The 24,980-nt window shown below is 35.3% G+C and overlaps 2 protein-coding genes across 2 annotated transcripts; both read right to left on the bottom strand.

The window, feature by feature from the left end:
* Positions 1–7,591: 7,591 nt before the first annotated feature.
* Positions 7,592–10,424, bottom strand: LOC145596938 (replication protein A 70 kDa DNA-binding subunit D-like). The gene is made up of 9 exons (XM_081653129.1): positions 10,275–10,424; positions 9,605–9,872; positions 9,403–9,505; positions 9,142–9,302; positions 9,001–9,079; positions 8,809–8,920; positions 8,532–8,710; positions 8,329–8,449; positions 7,592–8,011 (listed from the first exon to the last, which is right to left on the bottom strand). Exons 1-9 carry the CDS (start codon positions 10,422–10,424, stop codon positions 7,592–7,594), a joined length of 1,593 nt encoding a protein of 530 aa, XP_081509255.1.
* A 7,435-nt stretch (positions 10,425–17,859) lies between these two features.
* LOC145596937 (uncharacterized) lies at positions 17,860–23,026 on the bottom strand. Its single transcript, XM_081653128.1, has 10 exons — positions 22,929–23,026; positions 22,607–22,666; positions 22,291–22,505; positions 22,075–22,185; positions 21,427–21,924; positions 21,106–21,207; positions 20,038–20,999; positions 19,254–19,947; positions 18,904–19,205; positions 17,860–18,645 (listed from the first exon to the last, which is right to left on the bottom strand). Exons 1-10 carry the CDS (start codon positions 23,024–23,026, stop codon positions 17,860–17,862), a joined length of 3,828 nt encoding a protein of 1,275 aa, XP_081509254.1.
* Positions 23,027–24,980: the final 1,954 nt, after the last annotated feature.

The raw sequence follows: 24,980 nt of genomic DNA, 5'->3' as shown, positions 1-24,980 counted from the left end.
GAGAGAAAATGATTTGATGATCAAGCTTGTTGATGATTGAAAAAGGGGTGGCATGACTATTATTTATAGATCATATCTCTAAATAAAAAGTCCATATCAAAGCCCAACTCCTAATCCCAATCAAACTACACTTAGCCCAATCATACATATGACTAGTTAAATGCTCATGAGGCCCATTTCTGACTTGCTTAACTCATTACCCTTGTGTGTGACCTTATAGGATCCATTCTAAAGGGCTTTGAACTATTTGACTAGTCCGAAGATCATCTCTCATAGTCTAGCAACAGAGGATGACGCCCCAATAGAATGAACTTATTATCTCCATAATAGTGATCCTTGATATATCTAGTAATTGCATTTATCGAAGACATAATTCCTTCAATTACTCCATTTTATTTGTCCATAATTCATGATTGAATTGAAGATTTGAAGAGGATGGTAAGAATAGTGAAAATAAATATTGTTGATTATATTTGTCCATGATTTATGCTTAAATTGGCTTGATAATTGATTGAGATTCTCGGTTTTTTTTTCGAAAATAGCCCAAAACAATCGATTTGGGGCTTTCTTGTGTGATGTATAATTGTCAAAATTGATTATTCTTTATGATTGTATGTTGCATTATGAGCGTTTTGATAACAAATACATGTATTTTGGTTGAGAAATAAGCATGTTATGTTATACCCATGAGCTTAGTACGGGACCTCTAATGGAGATTCCACCATTGTTGACCATTTAATTATTTTTATAAAATAAATTCTATTTTTTTATTACATCATCTATAAGAAGTTGGATGATATCCTTTATAAGTTGGATGATATCATCCATTGTCCATATGATATCCTATATTAGTTCCATGATATCCTCTATTAGTTCAATGATATATTCTATTGTATAGTTTTTATGATATTATCTATAGTTTGGATGATATTCTCTATTGGTTTTATGATATCATCTATAAGTTGGATGATATCATCAATTGCCTAGATTGTATCATTTATTAGCTGATGATATATTCCTCTAATGGCTATATGATATCATTTGTAGGCGGGATGATATCCTCTATTAGTTTGTTGGATGATATCCTCTATTAGTTTGTTATCATTGGATGATATCATCCAGACAATAGAGGATATCATATAGCCAATAAAGGATATCATATAACCAATAAAGAATATCATCTAGTTCGTAAAGGATATCATCCATCTAATAGAGGATATCATCTAGCCAGTAGAAATATCATCCTGTCACTAAAGGATATCATATTACAATAAGGGCATGCTTGGATTGGGGGTAATACATTAAGGGGAAGATAAAAGTCAAAATAAGCAAAATGAATGTGAAAATAGGGAAGAAGGAGATAGTGATGGTGTGATTGTAAGAAGATTATGTAGTGATGGTATGGTGTGAGGTGAAGAAAGAGGAATCAATACCCTCATTTTGGGGGTAATAGTTACACTAGGGGGAGGGTGGGTAGCTATTACCCTCATTATGAGAGTAATAATTCCTCCATCTCTCTCTTTTCCTCATGGCACAACTAGTTTATTTCATTTGTAAGCACCATGTCTCCTATAACAACACCTCTAATTACTTTTGTTTTTTCAAGTTTGACTTTTATTACCCCTTAATGTTTTACCCCCAATCCAAGCATGCCCTAAAAGATATCATCTAGTTAGTAAAGGATATCATCTAATCAATAGAGGATATCATCCAGTCAATAGAGGATATCATTCCACTAATTGAGGATATAAAAAATCCGCATTTTGTTAGTCCGGACTGACACAATACCTTCTCTTAATGTTATGTTATCAATTTTCTATAGGTATTGTATGTAGATCACACATACAACAATTGTATGTGTATCACCTCCCCTATGTGTAGCAAAACCCTTAGAGCTGTATAAGTATTTATTATACTTTTTAAAATGGTATGAAATTAGAAATTCATGATAAAACACGCGTAAATTAGTGCAATTAGTGTTTATATTTTCATGATTTAACTATACACAATTTTCTAATGGGAAATTTTGTGTAGTTTTACCCTAAAGATAGGGTCATTTGTGAACAACTACCCATTTTTTTATTTATTTGTTTAGAATTACCCACAAATTTGAAAACGTTTGGGTAGCACTACCCATTAACATTTTCCATCAAATTAAGACGTTATCGGAGCCCACTTTTTCACTTTTCCCACCCAATTAACTCTTCTAATTTGTATAAAGGTTTTAATTTACCTTAATTAACCTAATTAGGGTTTAAATTAGAATTCATTTTGGGGTTCATGAGTTTAGTATTATTTGGGGATTTTGATTTCTAAGGTTTGGGGGTTTATTTAAATTGGGGTTTTTGCTTATTTTAGCATTAATTGGCCATTGTAATTGAAAAAAGTGAAAATTTGAGCTAAAATAACATTATAATTGGATGAAAAACGTTAGTGGGTAGTGCTACCCAAGCTTTTCCAAACTTGCGGGTAGTTCTAAACAAGTAAAAAAAATGGGTAGTTGTTCACAAATGACCCTGTCTTTAGGGTAGTTCTACACAAAATTTCCTTTCTAATGCGTATTTAATGCTAATACTAGTATATAGCCCTAAGGGGGTGTTTGAAATGTGGGATTATGTGGTGGGAATAGGATTATTGATCCCAAATCTCCATAATCTCATGTTTGTTTGACGGGAATTAGTTTAGAGAGTGGGAAAAAGCTTGGGAATAGTTACCCTATACTAGTTGTTGGTGCGCGGGCATAATGATGTATACATTTCTTAGACGTAGTGACTTGTTTAGGTGTTATAATATGTATGTTGAAATGTATATATGTACTATGTAGTTATAAGTTAAGGCATCGCATGCATGGTTTACAACTTGAATATATATCAATGGCACTTTATTATTACTGGAATTTTGCTACAGTTCATGTGGCAAAGGGTTATGTGCGAGAAAACATGTTGATGTTTATAGAATGGCCAATTAAGGTATAACTCAGTTCATACGTGTGTCACGCATTAAATACACTTAAATGTTTCAGCTGGGGATATTTCTTGTGAAGGAAGTATTATATGAGTTTGTTGGAGATACCTAATGCTCACTTATGTCAAATCAAATAGGGGTAGCGTTATTCAACTCTAATCCAAAACGCAATTTAATCCAAATAGAGCTATTAATATAACTCACATTGCACTCAAGGTAATATCAAGACGGAATTGAATTTTATGAAAATTTGAAATTCTGAATTGGATTGGATTTCCTTGGTTAGTATATTGATCACGTAAAATAACGGTTCATTTCGTGACGTATTTTCCTTTTTAAGCATACATAGATAAGGAATATTGCAGGACATTGATAATCCATTTTATTAGGAAGTATGCCCTGCATTCGATGTTAGTCTTATAAAGGAATATTGATCATTCGTAAGTTGAACTTTGGGCAAAATAATTCTGTGCAGCAATTTTTGTCTTTTTGTAAGCCTAGCATTAGAAGCAAAGACGTTGAGATATGAGTCTATTAATTAAGTAGGTTACTATATATTTAATGGTATTGTATGCCAAGTCTTTTAGTCTTCATAAGGCTATACATAGGGTTTTAGTGTAGTATCTGTTTATTGTCTCAAGAAAAAAAACAAAACAAAAAAAATAATAACTTGCAAGCATTCTCTGGATATCTAAAGTGCAATGGATGAATACTCTTTATCATTCACTGTTCGTGTGGAACCTGAAACTCGTGACAAACTGGTAAGACAAAACACTGGGATTGTTTATTTTTGTATACTGCATACTTTTTGGGGGTTTTTTCCTCAGATTTTTGGTTGTAGGGTTCTGATATGTTTAATGCTGAATATTTGAATTTGAAAAGGGTTATGCATTGGATGTTTTGTTTTTTTTGTTGTTTTCTTGTTTTTAGATACAGAATTGCAATAAGCATTTGAATTCTATATTCTAAGGTTGATTTAATACTGTGTTTCTATATCTTGTGTTTAAATTTGGCCATAGTGTTATTCTGATAATTGGTTTTGCAATGTGAGAAGTGTATGGAATGAAGTAAGAAAAATTTGGTTGGTATATTCAAAAATTTTAGAGGTACGGTTGAGAATATATAGGCTGAAAGATTGAAAGGTATTGTAGTCATGGTAATTTAGTGTCGAGTTTCATTGCATTGACATAAAGGGTGACTAATACGAAGACATTATTTTGGTTTCGAAGTTTTTGTTTTTTTTTTTTCGTTTTTTTTTTGTATAAACTGTAATTGTTTTTTAGGATATGCAAATGATTATTTGTTTGCTATAAAGTGTATGCAATGTGGTGGTTGGTTATTAGTTTTAGGCAAGGGTAGTCAGTGATTAGCCTTTGTAACATAATAGATTGTAAGGTTTGTATTATCAGTTAGGTTTTTTATGCTACTGCTTGCTTACCTATCTGTATATATGTTATAGCGTGTTCTTGATGGTTTGGAGGAGGTTTTAGAAGATAGATTTCTGAAATTCCTAGTTTGTCACTCTGTTGCATGAAGAGGCTGACAATGGATGGAAAATGTACCTCGACGTAGGGTGGTCCGATTTTATGGATGACAATGCTATAAATGTTGGTGATGTCCTAATGTTTAAGTACATTGGTGATAACTCTTTAGTGGTTAGAATTATTTATCGCATTGGCCCCCCTCACGGTGCAGAAGCAGGACAAACTCGTGGATCTGGTGACAGTGGCAAGAAACGTGGCCGTAAGCCAACTATTGAAGGTAGTTCTGCAAAGATGAAAGAGGCAAATGCCTGGTTAGATGCACTCGCAGAAGCATGTGGCGAAGATTTCTTCAAATTTACCTTCACCAAAGAGTACTTCAATCAGGCCATAATTGTGAGTGTGATATCGATGTACCTATTATAATATGTATACTTTGTGGAGCTTAGTTTCTAAATGTACATTACTAATATTTTCTTCTGTATACTTGTGATCGTTTGCTGGCTAGAATATTCCTTTACCCTTTGCAAAAGAGCATTTCATGGGATTCCCTCCAACCACAGCTGCTGTGTTACTGTATGATGACAAACAGTTTGAAGTTGAACTGAAGATTGCGGTGAAGAATGGTAAGATCATTCTGTGTTCTTTGAGGAATGGAGTCAGAGAGTTCCTGGACTATTGCAATGTTCAAGTTGATGAAGCTGGGCTCTTCAAATATAGGAAGGGTTATCCTATGGTGTTTGATGTGGACTTAGTTTTAGTATGATTAACAAATGAGAAAGGCTTAGGAAGTTTTCTAATAAAGCGTATTAGACTAACTCTAGTCTGGTTTGTTTAGCAGTTCTAGTAATTTAGACTTGAATGCAATGTGGAACATTTTAAGATGATGTGGTATGTATATGAGACAAAGTAACCTTTTGTGTTAATGTCTAGTATTTTGTGGCTTACTTGAAATAAAGGTAGTTTAAATGTGGTAATGGACAGATCTATCTGAGTTGCTAATTATAATGTAATAATGGACAGTTCTATATACATGTACTTAAATTTAATAGCAACTGTCTGAGTCTGAATCTGAATCTGGTTGTAAGTGATTAGATATCAGCATGTATAGTTCAGCTTAGTATTGTTAGTTCTTTTCTATCTTTTGGATAATACACCAAAACATATTGCTGATATTTCATTGATGGATGTTTTATTTAGACTATTCAATGGTGTTTGGAATATTAACTGAAACACAGGAGTAGTGATACAACTTGCTGCCACTTAAATGATTCCATAACTCAGACTCTGTAAACAGAATTCTGTCAACATTCAGATTATGGTCATATCCAATAATCAATGGCATGCTTAGTTTCATTGGCAAGTGCACCATATACTAAGCTTTATGTAGATTCCTTAGGCCTATTGATGTGAAATGACATTCATATTTGACACTGTGAATAGTTTCACGCATGCATAACTACAGATTTAGAAATTAGAGGGATCCAACCAAAAAGAAACAGGCATCCAATATCATCATTTGTAAAATCTGTATATAAAAGGAATAGGCAATAAATGAATTGCTCACACAACAATGCTACTCTATTCATGATCTTGCAACTCTAAAAAGGAAAGAAAGAAACAAACAAACAAAGAAAAAAGAAAACCCAAAATAAAAAACAAAAAACTATAATTGAAGACATAAGTTATTAATCTTCTACAATAGGAGGCGAGAAAATGGCTACAAATAAATGTTCCAAATTATATCACTGAATATCGAAACTGCTACAGAAATGCTCTGGTATATTACTAAACCTTGTAAATAAGCTAAATATACGAAGGCTATTTTGTGTATGCAGTGTCATTGACATGTTTCTGTTCTTGCACACATGTTATTGTAACTAAAGTATGTGTATACATGATCATCTTTTAAGCATGCATTGTGTATATTTATATCTATGTGCGCCACACGCCTGTCTGCATTTTTTTGTACTTAATAACTGAATGATTAATGCACGTACTTCTTTCTACTTATAGCCTCTGCCAGCCAGTTGGAAGCCTTTTTTGTCAAACTTCTCTGGTCCTGTATGTATTAAGCGCTTTAATGGAGGTCCAATGTGGGAGGTGGAAATTTTAGGTGCTGATTTGCCTGAAACACAGGCCGTGTTTATATACACTGGATGGGATAAGTTTGTATCTGACAATGAAGTGAAACAGGGTGATATTTTAAATGTACGCTACGTTGGCCGTGGAATGTTCCACATCCAAGTGTTACCTATTTCAGATGATGACACCAACACCTAAATGTGCACCTGATGAGGGTTATATAAGGCAGAATAAACATGGCCATAGTCCACCTGAAGTGTATTCCTGTTTTGATTAACAGAGTGCAGAATAATGTACATGAGTCTGAATTTCATTAGCTTTCTGGTGTACTTGTAAACATTGTATCTGTAAATGTATGGTATGCAAAATAATTGCAGACAGGTGGTATGCATTGGCCATAGCTCTATTTGTATGCTTGTGTAAGGGAAACATAAAACTTTGAATAATCGACATAGGGGAAGTACTAAAATTTACTAATATTATATATAACAATCCTGTTTAAGGATTTCAGTACATATATTGTTTTTTGCTTCATTAAGAAAAACATGCTAATACTACTTTGTACAATGTTTTGCCATTCCCAAAATCCAAACATTACCACTTAAGCCTACACTTATATTCTAATATTTCTAGCATCACTACTACTGACATAACTGGTGTTTATAGGGAACAATATCTGGTTATATTTGTTCCTTTTAAACCCCCAAAATATTTATGCCTGTCTATATATCAGGCAGCATGTAACTTACATCCAAAGCAACATTAGGCTGATTTTAACTATCACCATTAGCTAAGACAAAAGGTGGTGACTATGCATAATAAGACTTTCAAAACTTCATGGGTTTTCAAGCTGAGTTGTGGTAGAACCGAATTCATCAGAACCTTCTTCAACATGGGAGTCTTGAAACAGTACTGTCTTAACTTTTTTCCTAGGCGGGGTGTCATCAGAAGTTTTTTCTGGCTTTGAGTCAGCTGCAGAAGATTCTTTCCTCTTTCTTGGGCTACGTTTGCGAGATAGCCTAGTCCAACTTGGAAGTGCTTCCTTTGGTGGGGTGCTGATTTCAGAAAGCTGAAGGGGATCCAAACTTGGCTCGGATAGCAAGAAGATGTCTGCATCGAATGATTGAGAGGCTTTCCAACTGTGCAAGATCAGCAATTGCAGCAACATTTCCGGTTGATGGATTTAGAGCTGCAGCAGGGTCTGAATTGAACTTAATCACCAGAGGTTTTTTACCATGTGCTCGTTCTTCGAGCATCAAATCTTCTTGCAGCTTCTTCTCTTGTTCAGTCAGCACAAGTTCTTCTTGGTCTGTATCCATTGCAGACATTGCCTGTTGCTGTGCTTCATCTTCCACTTCGACAGTTTTAAGTGTCCAAATGAGTACATTGTTCATAGACAGTTCCTTTGTGGGTCCCACCTTGATAAAAAATGGGCTAGTTGACAGGATCTCTTGTATAGTTGCAAAAACTTGGTGGTTTTCCTGGAACATGTATAAAGTGATCCATTATTGGCAATGTAAGTTTTGGTTCAGTAAACAAATAGAAATAAAGTCCATGTAATCTAGCAAAGAAGGGATAGACTATGTATAGAAATATAGCTGAGTAGAAGGGCAAAATATTTGGTTGTGATTGGCATTAAAAGTAAACATTGTGTAACATTAATATTAAGAGTTCAAAACCAAGTCCAAATGCAAGAATATGTTTTGTTTACAGCAAAGCAGAAATTAATAAGAATAGCATACTTGGGAGTAGATAAAAGAGTAAAGCATGGTAATTTGTAAAGGAAAGGGCTGCTTACATTATTCTTGATACTTGAAATCTCAGCTGCTGATTTTTTGAATAGCTTCTCTGTGTCATCATTGAAAGTGGTGAATGACATACTTCCAGTGTCATCCACAGCTTCAAACTTGAATGTTACTCTGTTGAACATAAATGGAATGAAGTTAGAATTAGTTTGAAATGTAGACTGTAAAGGTTATAGAAAGCATTGAAGTAAATTACTTGTGAACAGAGGTAGTATCTGTTCTTTTGCAGACAGTGCACCGATAGCGAGATCCCACTGGAAGATTTGTGCGTTTTGAGCATTCCTGACAGCCAGCATAAGCATGAATTTTGTTAAGGTCAGCATTTGGGATGGTGACTCTTATCCATGCTATCTCTTCTTGGATAGTGTTGGATGGCTGTATTTGTTGTAAAAGAAATCTGTCAGTTGCTGTCTATAGATAGATTAACTACAATTACTGAATAGCGATGTTAGTAATGACAGTAAAGTGTGAACCATTTTGTTTCTTAGTTCTGCAATTGTGTAGATTTTTTTCTCTTCACTGGGGAATCTCACAGTAAGCACCCTGGCCTGCCTATCAAGCAAGACTTGTGGGTACACTTTTGCCCTGTAATGAATGTGTAGTCATGATCAATTTTAGGATAGAGGGTAGATATACCATGATAAATGGAATAGTAAGAAATGTACCATTCGCGGAGCACAGCTGCTCTATCTCCTTGAGGCTCTAGAATGAATCGAGTTGACATAGTAGTGCTCAAAATGAATCCTGCAGTAGTGCTGTCTGTTAATTCTTAAATTCATAGTGCATATATATCTGGTGTTGCAAACTTGAATGGTAAAAGTGTGAAAGCAATCTATCTCTTGGTGTGTTCTGAGCTCTAAGAGAAGTAAAGCCTACAACATTGAATCTGTCAGCCCAGTTATTCAGTGCATTGCAGTCATTGATAGCAAGATCATTCCATGCTGAAATGGTGATAGACTGGTCATGGCTGTTACATAGGTTTGAGAGTATATGTGAGCATAACAGTCAAGTAATAAGTGATAAGGCTTATTGAAAGTTTAAAAGCAACTGGCTAAAAGTGAGGTGACCTTGTATCAGTGACAACTATCTCACGAACTGGACTCTCACATCCACGCGAGTTAGAAACCATGCGTGGCTGTTCTTCGACAAAGAGAACTACTACGACAACATCTAAAGCCAAGCAATGTAATCAGAATTAAGTTAGAAAATAAACTACATAGTGTGGTATAATATAATCTGCAAGTAGTAAATTAACAAAGGGAAGAATACCAAATCTGCTGTCTGGGTCAGCTGTCCTTGGAATAGCTGACAGAGATTGATATTTGGGAACAATAGGACCATCTTCAGGGTTCAACCTCTGCACAACAGTCTGTTGTCCAATAGTCATCTGGAATGGAAGTTCTTCAAGGTTGAACTTGAACTGATCATCCATAGCAGCTATGGGAGCCCTGGATATTTCATATTGTCTAGTGGGTTTCAGGATCTCTTCATATGCCTTGATCTGTTCACCAAAAAGAGCGCAGCGCATCTTGTTTTTCTATGAGTCATACAAAAGCAACATAATGTATCTTAATCTCAAAGAATAACATATGGTTAGACTCAAACACAGACAATACAATGTAGTTAATGTTTACTTGCAATTGAACACTTAAGAGCAACTTTGTTATGGCATTCATATTTAAATATAACTATAAATCGTTGATCAGATGAAACCTTGTACAGATTTTATACTATTTGTCCTCTCTCGTTATACACTAAGTACCATATTATGGAATGGATATAATTAACTAATAGGACAATGCTAAATATTTCAGGCTCCATATTATATTATTATATCATGACCTATGCAACAGTGTATCAAAATTAAGTTTTTTTTTTCAGACAGCTATATATAAATGGAAGCTGAAGGGTAAACAAAATTTAAAATACAGTAACTCACTTTCTCATCTTCCATGATAAGTGTTTGGAAGACTAATCCAGGCTTTTTTGGTGATTCTCGGGGACGGCCTTTTTCAGCAACTTTAACTCTGACTTTGTAATCTTTGCTCTGAGTATTAAGCTCATCCAAATAAACTGATTCAAGGGTCATATTGTATATCAACTACAGTCCAGAACAACCCAGTTTTAGTAATAATATAGTTATATAGAAAACTATGAAATAGAGTTGTGTATAAGGCATACATTTATGATGAAGAATTATGTGTTCTGATCATACATGATTAATGCTACATATGGTGGTCTTACGAAAAAGGACTATGCAGATGATTCAAAGGGTATGTAAATTGTTAAATTCATTACATGCAAGATAACAAAACAGTTACTGAAATTTCACAAATTCAAAAACTTCTTAGTAGTAGCTTATAGTGTTGGATGCAAAGTATGATTACATGCAAAAAAGGGAGTATGTTTTCAGACCAACTATATTATATGTTTCTCAATATCTAATCAACAGGTCCATACATTCTGGTCTGTATTTCATGCAGAAGATTCTTAAGCTCAGAATATTCTATATAGATGGTACATAGTCATAAATGTTCATGTAAAAATCCACTAAAGAAATAATTTTGCAACATTAACACTATGCAGGAAATATTCTATAGACAGTTTCTTAGAAAGCGTAATATAATTGACATGCAAGATGCAAGCAGTAAACATCCAAGTATATGCATTTATTACAAAAAACGGATTTTGTAATAGATGTAGACTATTTGCCTAATCTAGCATGCATTTATTCTTGTTTTGTTTTCCATTTAAAGGTTTACAGATTGAATGGTTATTATGCTTACAGAAGAAAACAGATGCTTAAATTGAATATGCAGTACAACAATGGTATAAAGAATTACAGTTCAAAAAAAAAGGGCTTTAGAGATAATAGTACCTCAAGAGAGAAAGTGAATCTGAAAGATGGAAAGGTGATTTTTAGGCAGAAGTGAGGTTGCTATTTATAGTTAAACCAAAAGAAATAAATGTAACAGCTAAGTAAACTAATGAATAAGCTTGCAGCTGAATCAAATTGGAACAGTAACATGACCATACTTTGAAGCAGGACGAACAGTAGCATAGTACATTCTAAGTTTTTGACAGATAATGAATTCCTCTGCTTACAAACTTTGGTTACGGTTTTGCTATGCTTTTTTTTTTTGCTGTTGTTTACAACTACTATTGCTGAAATCTAATCCATTTTCTGATTGCCTTTTGAACTTGCTAGTTTTCTTTTGCCTTTTTAATTAATTAATTACTTGAAAGTGGGCATTGGTCACAAAGTTGGACAAGCAATGTCAAGTCAAAAAGTGAAAAAGTATGGTTTGCAAATCTTTAGTTTGCTAGATTTAAGGGAATGGTAACATATATAAACAATATAATAATAGAAAACACATTTAAAGTTTTATGAGTTATGATTTTGAATGGTTGTGAAGTCATGTACTATAAAATGCATGTCCTTTTAAAGTTATAGTTTTTTGTTTGTTTTTTTTTTTTTTTTTTTTTTTTTGTGGCTTTTTTACTATCAAAGTACAAAATGATAAGTCATTTAAGCAACCTATTTTAATAGTAATGTTTACCATATGTACTACTTACTTCTATAGTAAGTCTAATGTTCATTTCTCATTCAATGCAATTTGTGAAATAGGATAGTTGTGATATATGGAAATAGTCTAAACTACCCTTTAATTCATAGGTGGTGTAGACTAAGAAGTGGCCATGTGATTGATTATCTACTTAACCGAGCAAAAAATATTAGCAGTCCTTTTTTTTTTAAAAGATGCATGAAAAATACGATAAATCAATAGGCACCTGAAATCAACATTTATGGCCCAATGTATGGCATCGGTTTGTTAATTAACAGCTTTAGTCATATTTTTTTTAAAAGTGCATCTACTACGCTTACATTTATTCACACATGTAGAAAGGGCAATGTTTACAATCTTGTATATACAGTTTATAAATGAAATTTCCTTATATGACATATGCTTATAGTCGAAAGGAATTGACAATGATACTTGTTTTTTCGGATCACATACAATTGGATACTCATAAATGCCACATGCACATTGGTAAAACTAAATACTCATCTGTGAGGACAATGGCCGTTTTTTGCATGTAGATTTATAGATTTTGATTGGCAAAGAATAGTGTCACATTGTATCCAATTGGGTTGTTAGGGTATTCAACCATAGTTGTTGCCATTAGTTCTACATCTACGTGCCTATAATGCCTAAAAGAATTATCCAGTGATTTCTGTCCTATGCAAATCATAATTTGCACATATTCTAATCCTGCAATGCTAATAATTTTTTCATAAAGTTTTGATTTGTAGAACATTTTAGGGTAGTTTATATGATCATTTGAAGTCATAACTTTGAAGGATTAATAATTTGATGTCCTGTTTTAAAAAAAAGGTCACATATAAGTATAGGCAGGTAGTTCTCTGTAAAGTCTATTTATATAAATGGATGGTGCCTTGAAAGCTTGAATAAGAATTCGTAGAATTAACTTCGTATGTAATGATTTGATGCGTATCTATATCCTCAATCATTCAATTAACTATTCGTAGAACTTTACATGTGCTAATCCATGGTAGTGTATATTGAATATTTATAACTGTAGTTAGATGTAAAGATGACAAATGAAATAAGCTATCATTGGTAAATAAATGAGGAAGCTAAAGGTATCAGCTGCATACAACATGTAACTACCTTAATAAGCTATTTGTTTCACGTTTGTTTACCATTTTACTTTCAATTTTGCCTAAAAGAGCCGAAAATGATTAAGGAACATATAGCAAAAATATTGATATACTAAATAGCCTAAGTTTGTAGCTTTGTTAGAGCTAAGGAACATATAGCAGAAATATTGATATACTAATTAGCCTAAGGTTGTAGCCTTGTTAGAGCTACGTATGATATAAACATTTAAGTGTCCATAAATAAGCTTATGAAATTATCAATGTGATACTATTTGTAAAAATATCACTGCTTATCCATATCATCAGTGGTATATTAAGTATAATGCATGGAAAAATCTTATAAGATAGTCTTTTTTCTGCAATGATTGATTGACAACACATAATGTACACAAATGATTTAGTAGATATTAGCATATGGTGCAGTTCACATGGCAACAGTTAACAATTAGATTCTTTCAAGGACTAAGTATAAGAGCTTGACTGTCAAGGGTATCGTATATTATATAAAGGGAGGGGCTAAGGCATTATGAGCACCCAACTCTAAGTACTTGTTGTTTATACCTAGTTCTGAAGAGAATGGTAAGCACAGTCCATGTTAACTATGTCAATTTTGTTATTTGCAACTGTGTCTCAGCCAAGTATTTCCTTACCTTTATCTAAATCCTTGACTTCTCTTGATATTAGGCTGAAACAAATTCTATTATATATGAAATGGATACTGAGAATTGAAGAAGACCACAAAGATATGGCAGTATGCATCTCTATTTGCTGTTATTACATTCAGTTATATACATGTGTGTGGGTATATACTGATCTAACTAATTACTTGTGTTTTTGTTATGGTTCAGGAGATACCTGTTGTTTTCTATCACATTCTATACAATCAATGTGGTGCAGCTAAAATTTTTCGTGGCAGTGATGGACCAGCATGGGATATTGTTATTAGACGCACTAAATTTGGAAATATGATTACTGGAATGTATGTTGAAGGAGGCTGGAAAGAGTTCATCTCGGATAATGATATCGAAGTTGGAGATACTTTGATAATGTACTATAAAGGCAGAAGAGTATTTCAAACTTAAATTTTTTCATATGATGGTCATGATAAAACCCATAATGGTATACCAGTTACACAAATCATAGTCACTCGAAGAAGGCTTCCATTGTCTGTTGCAGAAATGGAAAATCACTTGAAGCAAATGCAGCAACAACGTCCCGAGCCATCATTTACATATATGTATGATGTTTGGTCTATATTCCAAGGAATTATTGTGAGTTTTAGAGTCAGTAAACTGTATATCTGTTTATATTTTATGAATACATGTTCACCATATCTATATTAGCAGATATCTAACTACTGGTTGTTTGTAAAATATACTTCTGAAAAGGTTGTCCCAACTCCATTTGCTACAATGCATTTCTAGACAGCAGATCCTTGCACGGCTGTTCTTCTCCGTCACAGAAGGGACCAATGGTGTGTTGATTTGCAAGTGAATAGGCAAGAAGGTAGCATCACATCATGTGTACTATGCAATGGTGTGAATATGTTTTATGAACACGTGTTTGCCGTGTCTGGTTTAGGTGCTTTAGTGGTTTACCGAACAGGTTTTCCTCTCCTATTTGAGGTGGTGCTTGGACCAGCATAGCTTTTCAGTCAGACTTGCTGTCCAGTTCATATGCTTGTCTTCTGCACTATCATGAACATGTATCCTCTGTAATAGTTGAGTAAGTGATAATAAAAGGGTTATGTATTCACTAAAAGATGTAGATCTGTGGGTAGCCAATGCTTGTATCTACATTGGAAAGACTACGATCTGTTGTATTTGTAAAATAATCTTTTTCTGCAGAATTATGTTCTATGTATTAAATAAGTTAGTCAATCATTGTTAGATTCACAGGGCAGCACCAACAAAAGAGGCTATTTTGTAATCTATGCAAACTGTGCAAGATGTAGACATGGGTCATGTAACCCAGAATCACTATCCTAGGCTGTTTTTCATTTGTTAAACTTCTTCTAAAAAGAGCACTAATATTCTAATTTAAATCCTGCTATGCATAACAATTCTAACTAAAGAAGTTTAATGTGACCTTGCTACCATATATCCTTGGATGTTTTTTTTTTGTTTCTCTTTTTTGCTTCTTGTTCCTTTTTTAAATAAATTTTCTTTTTTGTTGTGTTAGTTTTCTCATGCAATCTGCTGATTTAATATATATTATTGTTTGGTGCAGGTATGATAGAATAATAACAATAAGGCCATGATATATATGATCTTGTATTCAGTTTTAATTATAAGGTAGCATCAATATGTGATTATACATAAGTAAGTGCATGCATCTTGAAACATTAAACTTGACCAAAAATTAAAAGCTGATTTCCATGTCTTGTATTGACTGAAGTGCATAGAAAGCATTGTTTCATTTTCCAAGTAAGTTTCAGATTCAACCAATAACTTTTTTATAGACATACAATTGTGAAACATTATAGATATGAATGAGGTCTTAAATTGGCTTGTTCACAGCATGTAGGTTTCAATCAGTGTGAACATTTGACTGTTAAAGAAGCAGTAAATAATGTTGTGGGGAAAATGCTTTGAATATGGTCAATAAGTATTAATGTAATGCTAATTGTATGTACTGGCATAAATAAGTACTATGAAAGCAGTTCTTTGTGGCTCCTTTAAAAGAAGTCTGCCTTGAAGCTCCTCAAAGGCCTGCCTATGCAGATGTATTAAATTCAAAGCTATAGAAAGCTAATTTAACACACTACTGCCATTTGTCCTTCTTTTTTGAAAGCCTGATTGCATAGTGGAGTAATCTGATTTCAATTCATCTAATCATTACTTGGTAGACTTCTATAGGGTAATGTAAGGTTCCAACTGGTTAAGATTGGATTTTGTTATATGTATTTAGATTCTACTTGTGTAGGCTTTTCCAATGGAAAATGCCATTTGCTGTACACATATATATATGTACCACACTGATGCTATTCTTTTTAAGTTTTAAACTATGTATTAATCAGTTGCATGATTGCAGGGGCAATGAGTTTCTACAGGGATCTGCCAAGTTGTATGGAATTTTTCAAAGATGAGTTTGTCCGAGAGCTGGTAAGCAGAATTCATGCACATAATGTCTTTTAATTTTGTTTGAGGATAATTATATTGGTAATTTGCATAACCTTGTTGCTGTCTGCAACAATGTGTTGCAGGAATTACCGGAGGGCTGGAATACCAAGCTAGCTGGTGTGCATAGTCCAGTGAAAGTCATCCGTGGGAGTAACAGGCGAGTGTGGAGTGTTTAATTGCTGAAAGTGACAGAGCAAAACAGACAGTACATGTGCCTTGATTTTGGATGGGAAGTGTTTGTGAACGATAACAATATCCATGAAGGTGAATGTCTCATGATTTATTATGGTGGTAATCGAAAGTTCTATGTACAGATTTTTTCATCTTCAATGGTGGAAAGGTTTGGCTCTCATGAACCTATACAGGGCAATTTACTGAGTGTTGGAATCACCAACTCAGATGCTAATATTCGGGAATATTTGGGAATTGGTGATAGGCTATGGTTCCCGTTTGTGGTCACACCAACATGTCTTCAAAGAGATTATCTGGTTTGTAGATTCTCTGCCTTGCTTACCCTATAAAAGTTATTCATTTACAACCTAAAGAACATTGTATTAACTCTAAATTTAAATATGTGCAGGATATTCCACCTATGTTCGGTAATCAAGTGTTTTCTCATGTTGAGACACAGATAGAAATTCAGGTTCAACATGGTGACAGAACATGGGATGCTGTGGTTGAGATATGCTTTAAAGACAACGGCAACATTTATAGCAGAATAAAAGAAGGGATGCTACAGGTGTACTCAAATGGAAATATAGTATTTGGAAAAACTGGAGGTGTCTTTTTGCAGAGTAGTAATCCTATTGTGCTAGAATAGTCTTGCGCTAAATTGTAGTTATGCTATGCTTTGGAGTTCAGCTGAACTGAATCTCTCTAATGTAATGATATGCATAAGATCTATATTAATAATAAGGGCTATTTAGCATGCACATTTGATTTCAGTTTTGACAGTTTTCAGTTTTGATATCTTGAACCTAGGATACAAACTAAGACACATTGATCTGAATGAAAGCATTCAATAATGACTTACTGAGAAAGAATTTCCACAGGCTTGGTGATAATCTCTGAATGATCTACCAAGCTCCAATCGTGTGGTCCAACGATAAGCTGTGACAGTTTTTGGCTTGTTTCCTGCAGAAAGTGATGACTGAGCATCATGCATTATAGAATCTCTAACAGTGCCTGCCAACCTTATCCTACTCTAGTCAAATACTCTAATAAAAGCACTTATAGCATTTCATAGTTACTCTGATTTATATACTTAACAAACAGCAGAATTTTTTCCATGGCATTTTTTTTTTTCAATAACATATCCTAGTAGTGATCCCACGTAAAAGAATATAAAGCAAATCCTGGCCTAGCTCAGGTCTCATATACATTCAACAACATTTTAATTATAATCCTGGCCTAGGTATATACAATAAGCATGAACAGCAATATACATGCTGATTAAGACCTAAAATGCAAGCCTTTCAATGTTGGCTGTGTACTCTGGTAAAGTTATAAGCAACTGGAAGTAGTTGTCCTCATAGAACTTCAAATGTTAGGCAAGAAAACATCTAATTCTGATTGTAACTACAAACAGCTTAATATATATCATTAAATAGAATCTGTAATCCATGTGTAGATTTTTTTTTTTAAACAAAACAAAAACAAAAGAAAACAAGAAAACATACTCTGAAGTCCTGCTCTTGTGCTCTGATCAAAGAATACATTTATGTCTCTTCTGCTATGCTGTCATGCACTATTCCTGCCAACCTCAACACTTCAAATTCAACTACATTTTTCACGGTGTTGGGTGGCTGTTGTTCTGGAGGCTTTGCATAAAAGACAGCAACGTCTGCTGCCTTTTTGGACCTTGATAAAGCAACATACAGTTGACCATGAGAAAAACATGGCCGGGGAAGATGAATAGACACCTGGTTTAAAGTTTGACCCTGAGACTTGTTTATTGTCATTGCGAAGCTTAACTTGATGGGGAATTGTTTCCTCTCAAACTGAAAAGGATAATTCATAGATCCGGATGGTCTTAGACTAATTCTATGAATGAAAACATGATTTCCTTTGTACTGTCCTGTAGCAATTACACACTGGATAACATTTGGGAAAAAGCGTTTACAGGTAAGACGGGTGCCATTGCACAAACCAGATGAAGGCAAAAGGTTCCGTAGAAGGACAACTGGGCAATTTTCCTTTAACACCAGCTCATGAGGGCTCATTCCTCCCGGGCACAGGCTATTCATGAACTCTGTAGGATATACGTTACATGAATCGCTCAGCATGACATCAAAGCTCTTGTATGTGACAGCTGTGCCCTTAAATTTGTTTATCATGAATGCATTAATCGAGTCCACTTCATCATTTAACGGTGTCAAGATTGCTCGATTAATAAAACTGTCAGCACATAGATTACCCTGCATCATTTCAGGAAAAGTTGCTTCCATTAGATCAGAAACCAAATGATCTTCTATTTCACAGTACTGAACAACTTGTTTTGGCAACTGGACATAAGCAGCTTCTTAATTCTGTAGCTCACCATTACCTAAAGCAAGCAAGAATTCAGAATATGAAGAATCCTCCCGAGCTCTAATATTTTCCACCAACTTAAATTTTATGAATTTAGGCCATAAGTATGACGTGACAATACTGGTTTCCACTGCTTCTTTCATTGATCTATGAGGAACTGCTGGCAAAACCTACCTAAAATCACCTCCAAAAACAACAATTTTCCCTCCAAACATGACTTTATTATCACACACGTCTTGCAAGAGTAAATCCAAGGATTCAATATTATGTTTCTTGGCCATCGAAGCCTCATCCCATATTATCAATGACGTTTCCCTAAGCAATGCTGCTAAACTACCTTGTTTAGGGACAGCGCAAGCTAAAGAAGAATCACTATCAAGCGGAATCTTAAACCATGAATGAGCTGTACGTCCTGAGGGTATATTTGATGCAGCAATACCCGATGTTGCTGTAGGCAATACAATTTTATTCATAAGTCGAACCTCTGCATACAACGCATTGTATAGGAATGTTTTCCCAGTTCCTCTTGGGCCATCTACAAAAAAAGCACCTGGCTTCCCCTCAATCACATACTACATGATACATGAAAAGGCAACATTTTGTTCATGGTTTAATCTAGAACGACATGTAAGGATTTCTGGAGGAATAGGAGCATCAAGAGCATCTACAATATCCTTTGTTCTCCTAATCTCAATATCAACATGAGCAATTAGGTGGTCCAACCCAAATGCGGACAGTGATTTCCCCATAACTTCAAGGTATCCTTTAGCAGAACGAACAGTCAACTGCTGAATCCTGGGAGCATTGTCAGCATACTTATGACTAATATCTTCAGACAGAAAAGGGTAGAATTTCTTCCATAAGGCATGCAGATCAGTTGGCTGACAAAAAATCAAGACTGTTGCAAATAAACGACGTAAGGCATCAGGCATCTGGACCTCTGAAGCTTCACACAATGTCAAGTTCGCAATATCATCATGTTCTATTAGTCCCAACTTCAGTGCTGCATCTTGGAATGTTGGGTATATACGGCCATTTACAATCCGAAGGCCTTTAAACGAAGTTGGACTTCTGACATTGAGCAATAACAACCTTAGGAAAAAACGTTCCCCTTCTACAAGATACACAAATGCCAAACGTCCAACAGGAAATATATCCAGCACCCTGTCTTTCCACTGCTTAGCACTTGCATCCCATCTGTAATATTCACAAAATTCACCATATAACCGACCTGTCCCACCTTCAGTAGCTGCATTGACTGCAAAGAATTCAGTCAGCTAAGTGCGTGAACGCTTAGAATTAGCAACAACAGCACGTAGTTTTTCATGAGGATGTAAATGCACAGTTTGTTCATTAGGCAAATGAACCTGTAAGGGAAGAATAGGAGGATGCATCTCAAACAGATCAAAACTAAATATTCTCCACGCTGCTTCACAAGGGGAAACCCATCTACCTGACTGAAACTGACTAATTTCATCAACAGGTTTATTCTCACCAGGTACTACATTAAATGAAACCCTATCATGCCCCTTGTACACATACTTATATAAGTATTTGACTGCCTTTATTGTAGAGCAGACCTCAACATTCAGGTGACAATCAAACAGTGAGGAAAGATAAGGATTGTACGGGAAAACCCACTGATTATCAAGATATGTGTTACGTATCTTTACTTTCTCCCCAGTATCGCGTCTTTGGTAGATAGGGTAACCATCTTTATTATTAGTCGTCTCATCCGAAAACTGTTTTGGATATTTACTTTTACAGGACATTACACCACCTTTGTCACGCATGCAAGGGCACTCTGGATTTAACACACCACAGGGGCCGTGCATCATATGGGTAAGCACTGTCCTTCGTAAATGACTATTAGTGACAGGAGGTATTTCAGCACACACATACTTATCATAATCAGCAGGACATTTCATCTTCCAGTCTGACTTCAAAATGATCAAGAAATGAGCATGTGGTAATCCTCGTTTTTGAAACTCAACAACATACACCATTGCAGCAACTTCACCAAATACTTGCTTTCCCAATATCTCCTTCTTTAGCAACAATAATTTGGCTCTAAAAATCCTGGCTACCAAATCAGGTCGATCCTGTGCTGTCTCACCTGGAGCTAACTCAGCTTTTATTTCAGGCCAGTTAGCATTGCAGGTGATAGTAATAAATAAATCCGGCTTCCCAAATCTCTGAACCAAAGCCATGGCATTTGGGTAGCGTTTCTTCATATCTCGAGGTCCTCCACTAAATATTGGAGGTAAGATTACCCTGCGCCCTACATTTCGAGCAACAGTCTCTCCGCAGTCCAGTGAATCCAAAATACCTTGATAGATCAGCCCTTATACTTTGTTGATTATTCCGAAAGTAATCAAGCCGAGTGTTTTCTATCTTCACATACATGTCAACTATATACTGCTGAAAACACCTACCAGCACGCAACAAAATGTTCCCAGGCCGAATCTGCAACTTGTAGGCATAATACTCTCTTGCAGAAATGAAATTATCTGCTCTAGTATTCCTTCTACATGCTCCTGCACATCAACAATATCAGCAGTCAGTCATAACATGGTAGATCACTAACATACAACAGTGTTCAGTTTAAGGTAGTCACATGTGAGTAAATGTACTTTTATCCTTTTCAGTCAATAACTCCTCAGCTGTGTGCACAGAGCATGACATGATTGGATCAGGCAATGAAACAGTGTTTCTTATTCCCCTACGAGATTGCTTTTTTAATCCCTGAGTCTAACCACATTCTCCACGAGGAAATAACAAAGGATACTGCAATGGGTCATAACAACCACAGTTATGATAAATTCTATGCGATACATCAGATTTTCCAGTTACTAAGATATGAAGACCTAAACTTTGGCTAGAAGAAGCGTCCTCTGGCCATATGACTGCAACATCATCTACAACAGGTGCATTGAAAACACGTTGGTCTAAAACCGTACTTTGATTGAGAACAATTCTAGTATCCACAGTAATTTGTCTCTCCCTGAGAGATCGGAAGAACACTGCATATGGATTTTGTTCTGATACTCGCATAAGAATATCAATGATGTCTTGCCTGACCTCTTCAAAGCATTTAAGCCTATTGTTAGCCTCATTTTGCCCATCAAAAAAATACAATTGTAGATAATTCGGAGTGCCTTTTTCAGGCAATAAGTCTGGAACAAAATGGTACATCTGACCATGCATCTTAAATACATATATGCCCTTGTAAGTGCTTGCATCAAATTTCCCTCCTATAGAACTAAAAGCAAACAAATTATTGTATAACCTAGCATAAGTTCTGAAGTGATTGCATCTTCATCCTTTGACGTAAATAAACGCTGTAGCTCAGCAGGATATTCATTTGTTGCTATTTTTCACCTCTCCACCACTACAACAAAAACTCCCAGTCTCAAAAGCAAATTTTTTTGCAGCACATTTTAAACATTGTGTAGGACACGGCAATTTCAAAGAATCCATGGGTAACGACTGGACAGACATAGCAGCAGGAATAACTGGCAGCAATACACACTTAGTTAATAGAAGTTACTTCACATAACTCACAAAAGCAATAATATAGAGTTCAAATCAATGTTAGGGCAAGTCATTCACAAACATACAATGTAGCTTTGGTTTTGAAGCAGATTTCTTTTTCCTCAGTGATGAACCACTGTACACCAAAAAAAAATCAGTACAACCTGTCCATCCTAACCAATCTGTAAAACTAGTTACCAACAATATGTACCTCTTTGATTGTGTCTGAGCCATATCAGCTATGGTGCGTTTTCTCCTGGTTGCATTATTATGAGGTAATGGCTTACATCCATGGGCAGTACTGAGCATAGTCACAGTTCATCAAAAAAACCCATAAAAAGCAACCATGTTACTGCAAAGCATACTACACCTATATAGACTACTGAAGTCACTACTAATTACCTTACAGATTCCTGGTCACCATCAGTACCATATGCAAGAGAAGAACAAAGCGACTTCGTTCTGCACATGTGGTCATGCACATTACCAAAACTAATAAACCTTACTCCAAACACACCCAAACCAACAATTGTTTACCTGTCTAAATACAACTCTAACGATCCATCTAAGGGGCGATTTCTCTTTGAAAGTCGTACAAAAGAAGGCCGCCCATCTCCTTGTCCCTATTATAACGAAATTGTTTAAATCCAATAGTTAACCTACATTACCCCTCGGGTAAAGAAATATAAATTAATCTACAACAATTACACATATAAACATTTACCCAGATGCTGATGTTTGCAATGACAAATGAACAACTCGATTAGCCCTGCTGCAACTTCTTCTTGATAAAGAAGGAATACCATATTGGCAATCCACCATGTTGTTCTAAATTCTTAGTTAATTTTCAATAGCAGAATACACATGAAACCACCCTGTAAATTAGTAAGCAATAAGTATCACAAATCAAACCACGTTTGCTGGTTTCCCTTTTTGTCTTGTACGTTTTTTTTTTTTTTTTTTTTTGCTAACTTGTACAGACTATAAAAAAAATGGCACTGATATGGTGGACTTCAGTGCATGTGCTACAATTCTATATCCTAACAATAGATATATACATTAGCATTTACAACTCAAACGTCATACAATATGTACAAAGTTCATACTACCAGAATGACAAATATAAGCGACCATAAAGAAAACCATTATGAGTTATCATATCATTTAACATGCATAGATACCCAGGTGAATAGTTCACTTCCTCAAACAAATTTGTGAAAATAAATCATTAAGATTAATGCAAAAAGATTTAATGGATTTGTGTGGAAATTCAAGCTATATCCTAGAACAGCAATCACCGTCACATAATAAAGGATACAAACCCAAAGGAGGCCATTAAAAGAATTGATAGTGACATTAGAACAATTAAGAACACATAAAAACAAACTTTTATTTCATAAATAGTCACATTACATGTTTAATTACAACAAAAGAAGTAGCACTCTTATAACTGCCACTTTAACTACACCAATATTACAACCCAAAATAATCAGTCTACATAGCCCAGTGACACTATCCTTACATAAATCAACACATAATCAAAATGGCCATCTAATTCAGCTGCCATTCTACATACCCAAAGAAAAACAAAGCATGTCAATCCCCCACAACTTATAAGCTCCAGCTAAGCAGACTTGGCATTAGTAAATAGCTGTCCAAGTTCCAGCAAACCAGAAGCTGCCTGATTTGAGGTGCCTACCCCCAACTCTTTTTCATGAGCTATCTGTAACATCTTCTTTCGCTTAGCAGGAGTAACACATACAGTGTTACTGTCAGGGACCTCAAATTCCTCGCCACTCCGAGGCACATTCTCCTCAAGGACCACAGGGTTCATGGCAGCAGGAAGCTGAGGAGTCTGATCCAACCGATCAAGATGCCCCTTTAAAATCAAATACTTCTCCCTTACCAGGTAACACTCTCTACTCAACTTTGCTGTAGCCCCATAATTAGCATCGACTATCTCCAGATTGTATTTACAGGCTAAATAAAACACAGCCTTCTTTGCAACCCTTTGCTCGGCAACACTTGCTAAAGGACTGAACTCACTGAAAATGCACTCCATCCCATCACTACTACGCGGACAATTAACCATAACCCACGAAACAAAGCCATGACCCTCCACCCAAGTCGTCTCAATAACTGTCACAGATGCACCGGTCTTGCGCACAACAATCACCAAAACCTCTGCAAAATTAATGGACACGTGAAAACCATTGCCAACTAAGTTATGTCCAGAACTCTCCCCTCCAGCTTGTCTAGGGGTTTTGCCCTTCTCTTGCAATAACTCAGCACACTTATTCCTAAACAGCTTTAAGCATAATTCATGAAGTCTAATCTGATCATATGTAAAATCAGAAACCTTAACACCAAAAAGATATATCAATTTCTTCACAGCCTTCTGAGCTGCCCTCTCACGAGACTCCTAAACCGTACTTGCATCACCACCAAAGAGTGTCAAGCGCGCTCGATTGTTTGACCGCACAACCTGCACCCACACATTATTCCTAGCACTATCTATGAATCCGTAAACTGGTGCTGGGAACTGCAGCCAAGCAGTGATCTTTTGCAAAAGAGGTACAAAAGGAATGAACACTTTGTTAGGTCGAGCAGCCATAACCTGTAATGGCAAATGGCAATAACCACATTTAGACCGGATTCCCTTACTCAAATGTAAGAAATGGACATTCTCCCAAAGAAAGATGCACAACCACAGAAACCATAACAGGCGCGACAGCCAAAATACATATTCCAATCAGACCCATATCACTAAGAAACC

Source organism: Chenopodium album, chromosome 20, assembly GCF_948465745.1.
Source record: "Chenopodium album chromosome 20, dcCheAlbu1.1, whole genome shotgun sequence".
In the NCBI taxonomy this organism is placed as follows: domain Eukaryota; kingdom Viridiplantae; phylum Streptophyta; class Magnoliopsida; order Caryophyllales; family Amaranthaceae; genus Chenopodium; species Chenopodium album.
Note: the sequence above shows the minus strand (reverse complement) of the source record. Positions and strands in the feature narration are given on the sequence as shown.

Coding starts and splice junctions, on each gene's coding strand:
- LOC145596938 (XM_081653129.1), bottom strand. CDS start 10,424: ATGACCCTTGAATCAGTTTATTTGGATGAGCTTAATACTCAGAGCAAA. Junction 9,506..9,604: donor TGACCCAGACAGCAGATTTG/GTATTCTTCCCT, acceptor GCTTGGCTTTAG/ATGTTGTCGTAGTAGTTCTC. Junction 8,921..9,000: donor GCAGCTGTGCTCCGCGAATG/GTACATTTCTTA, acceptor CATTCATTACAG/GGCAAAAGTGTACCCACAAG.
- LOC145596937 (XM_081653128.1), bottom strand. CDS start 23,026: ATGGTGGATTGCCAATATGGTATTCCTTCTTTATCAAGAAGAAGTTGC. Junction 22,186..22,290: donor TTCAAAACCAAAGCTACATT/GTATGTTTGTGA, acceptor TATTGCTGCCAG/TTATTCCTGCTGCTATGTCT. Junction 21,000..21,105: donor GAACATTTTGTTGCGTGCTG/GTAGGTGTTTTC, acceptor TGATCTATCAAG/GTATTTTGGATTCACTGGAC.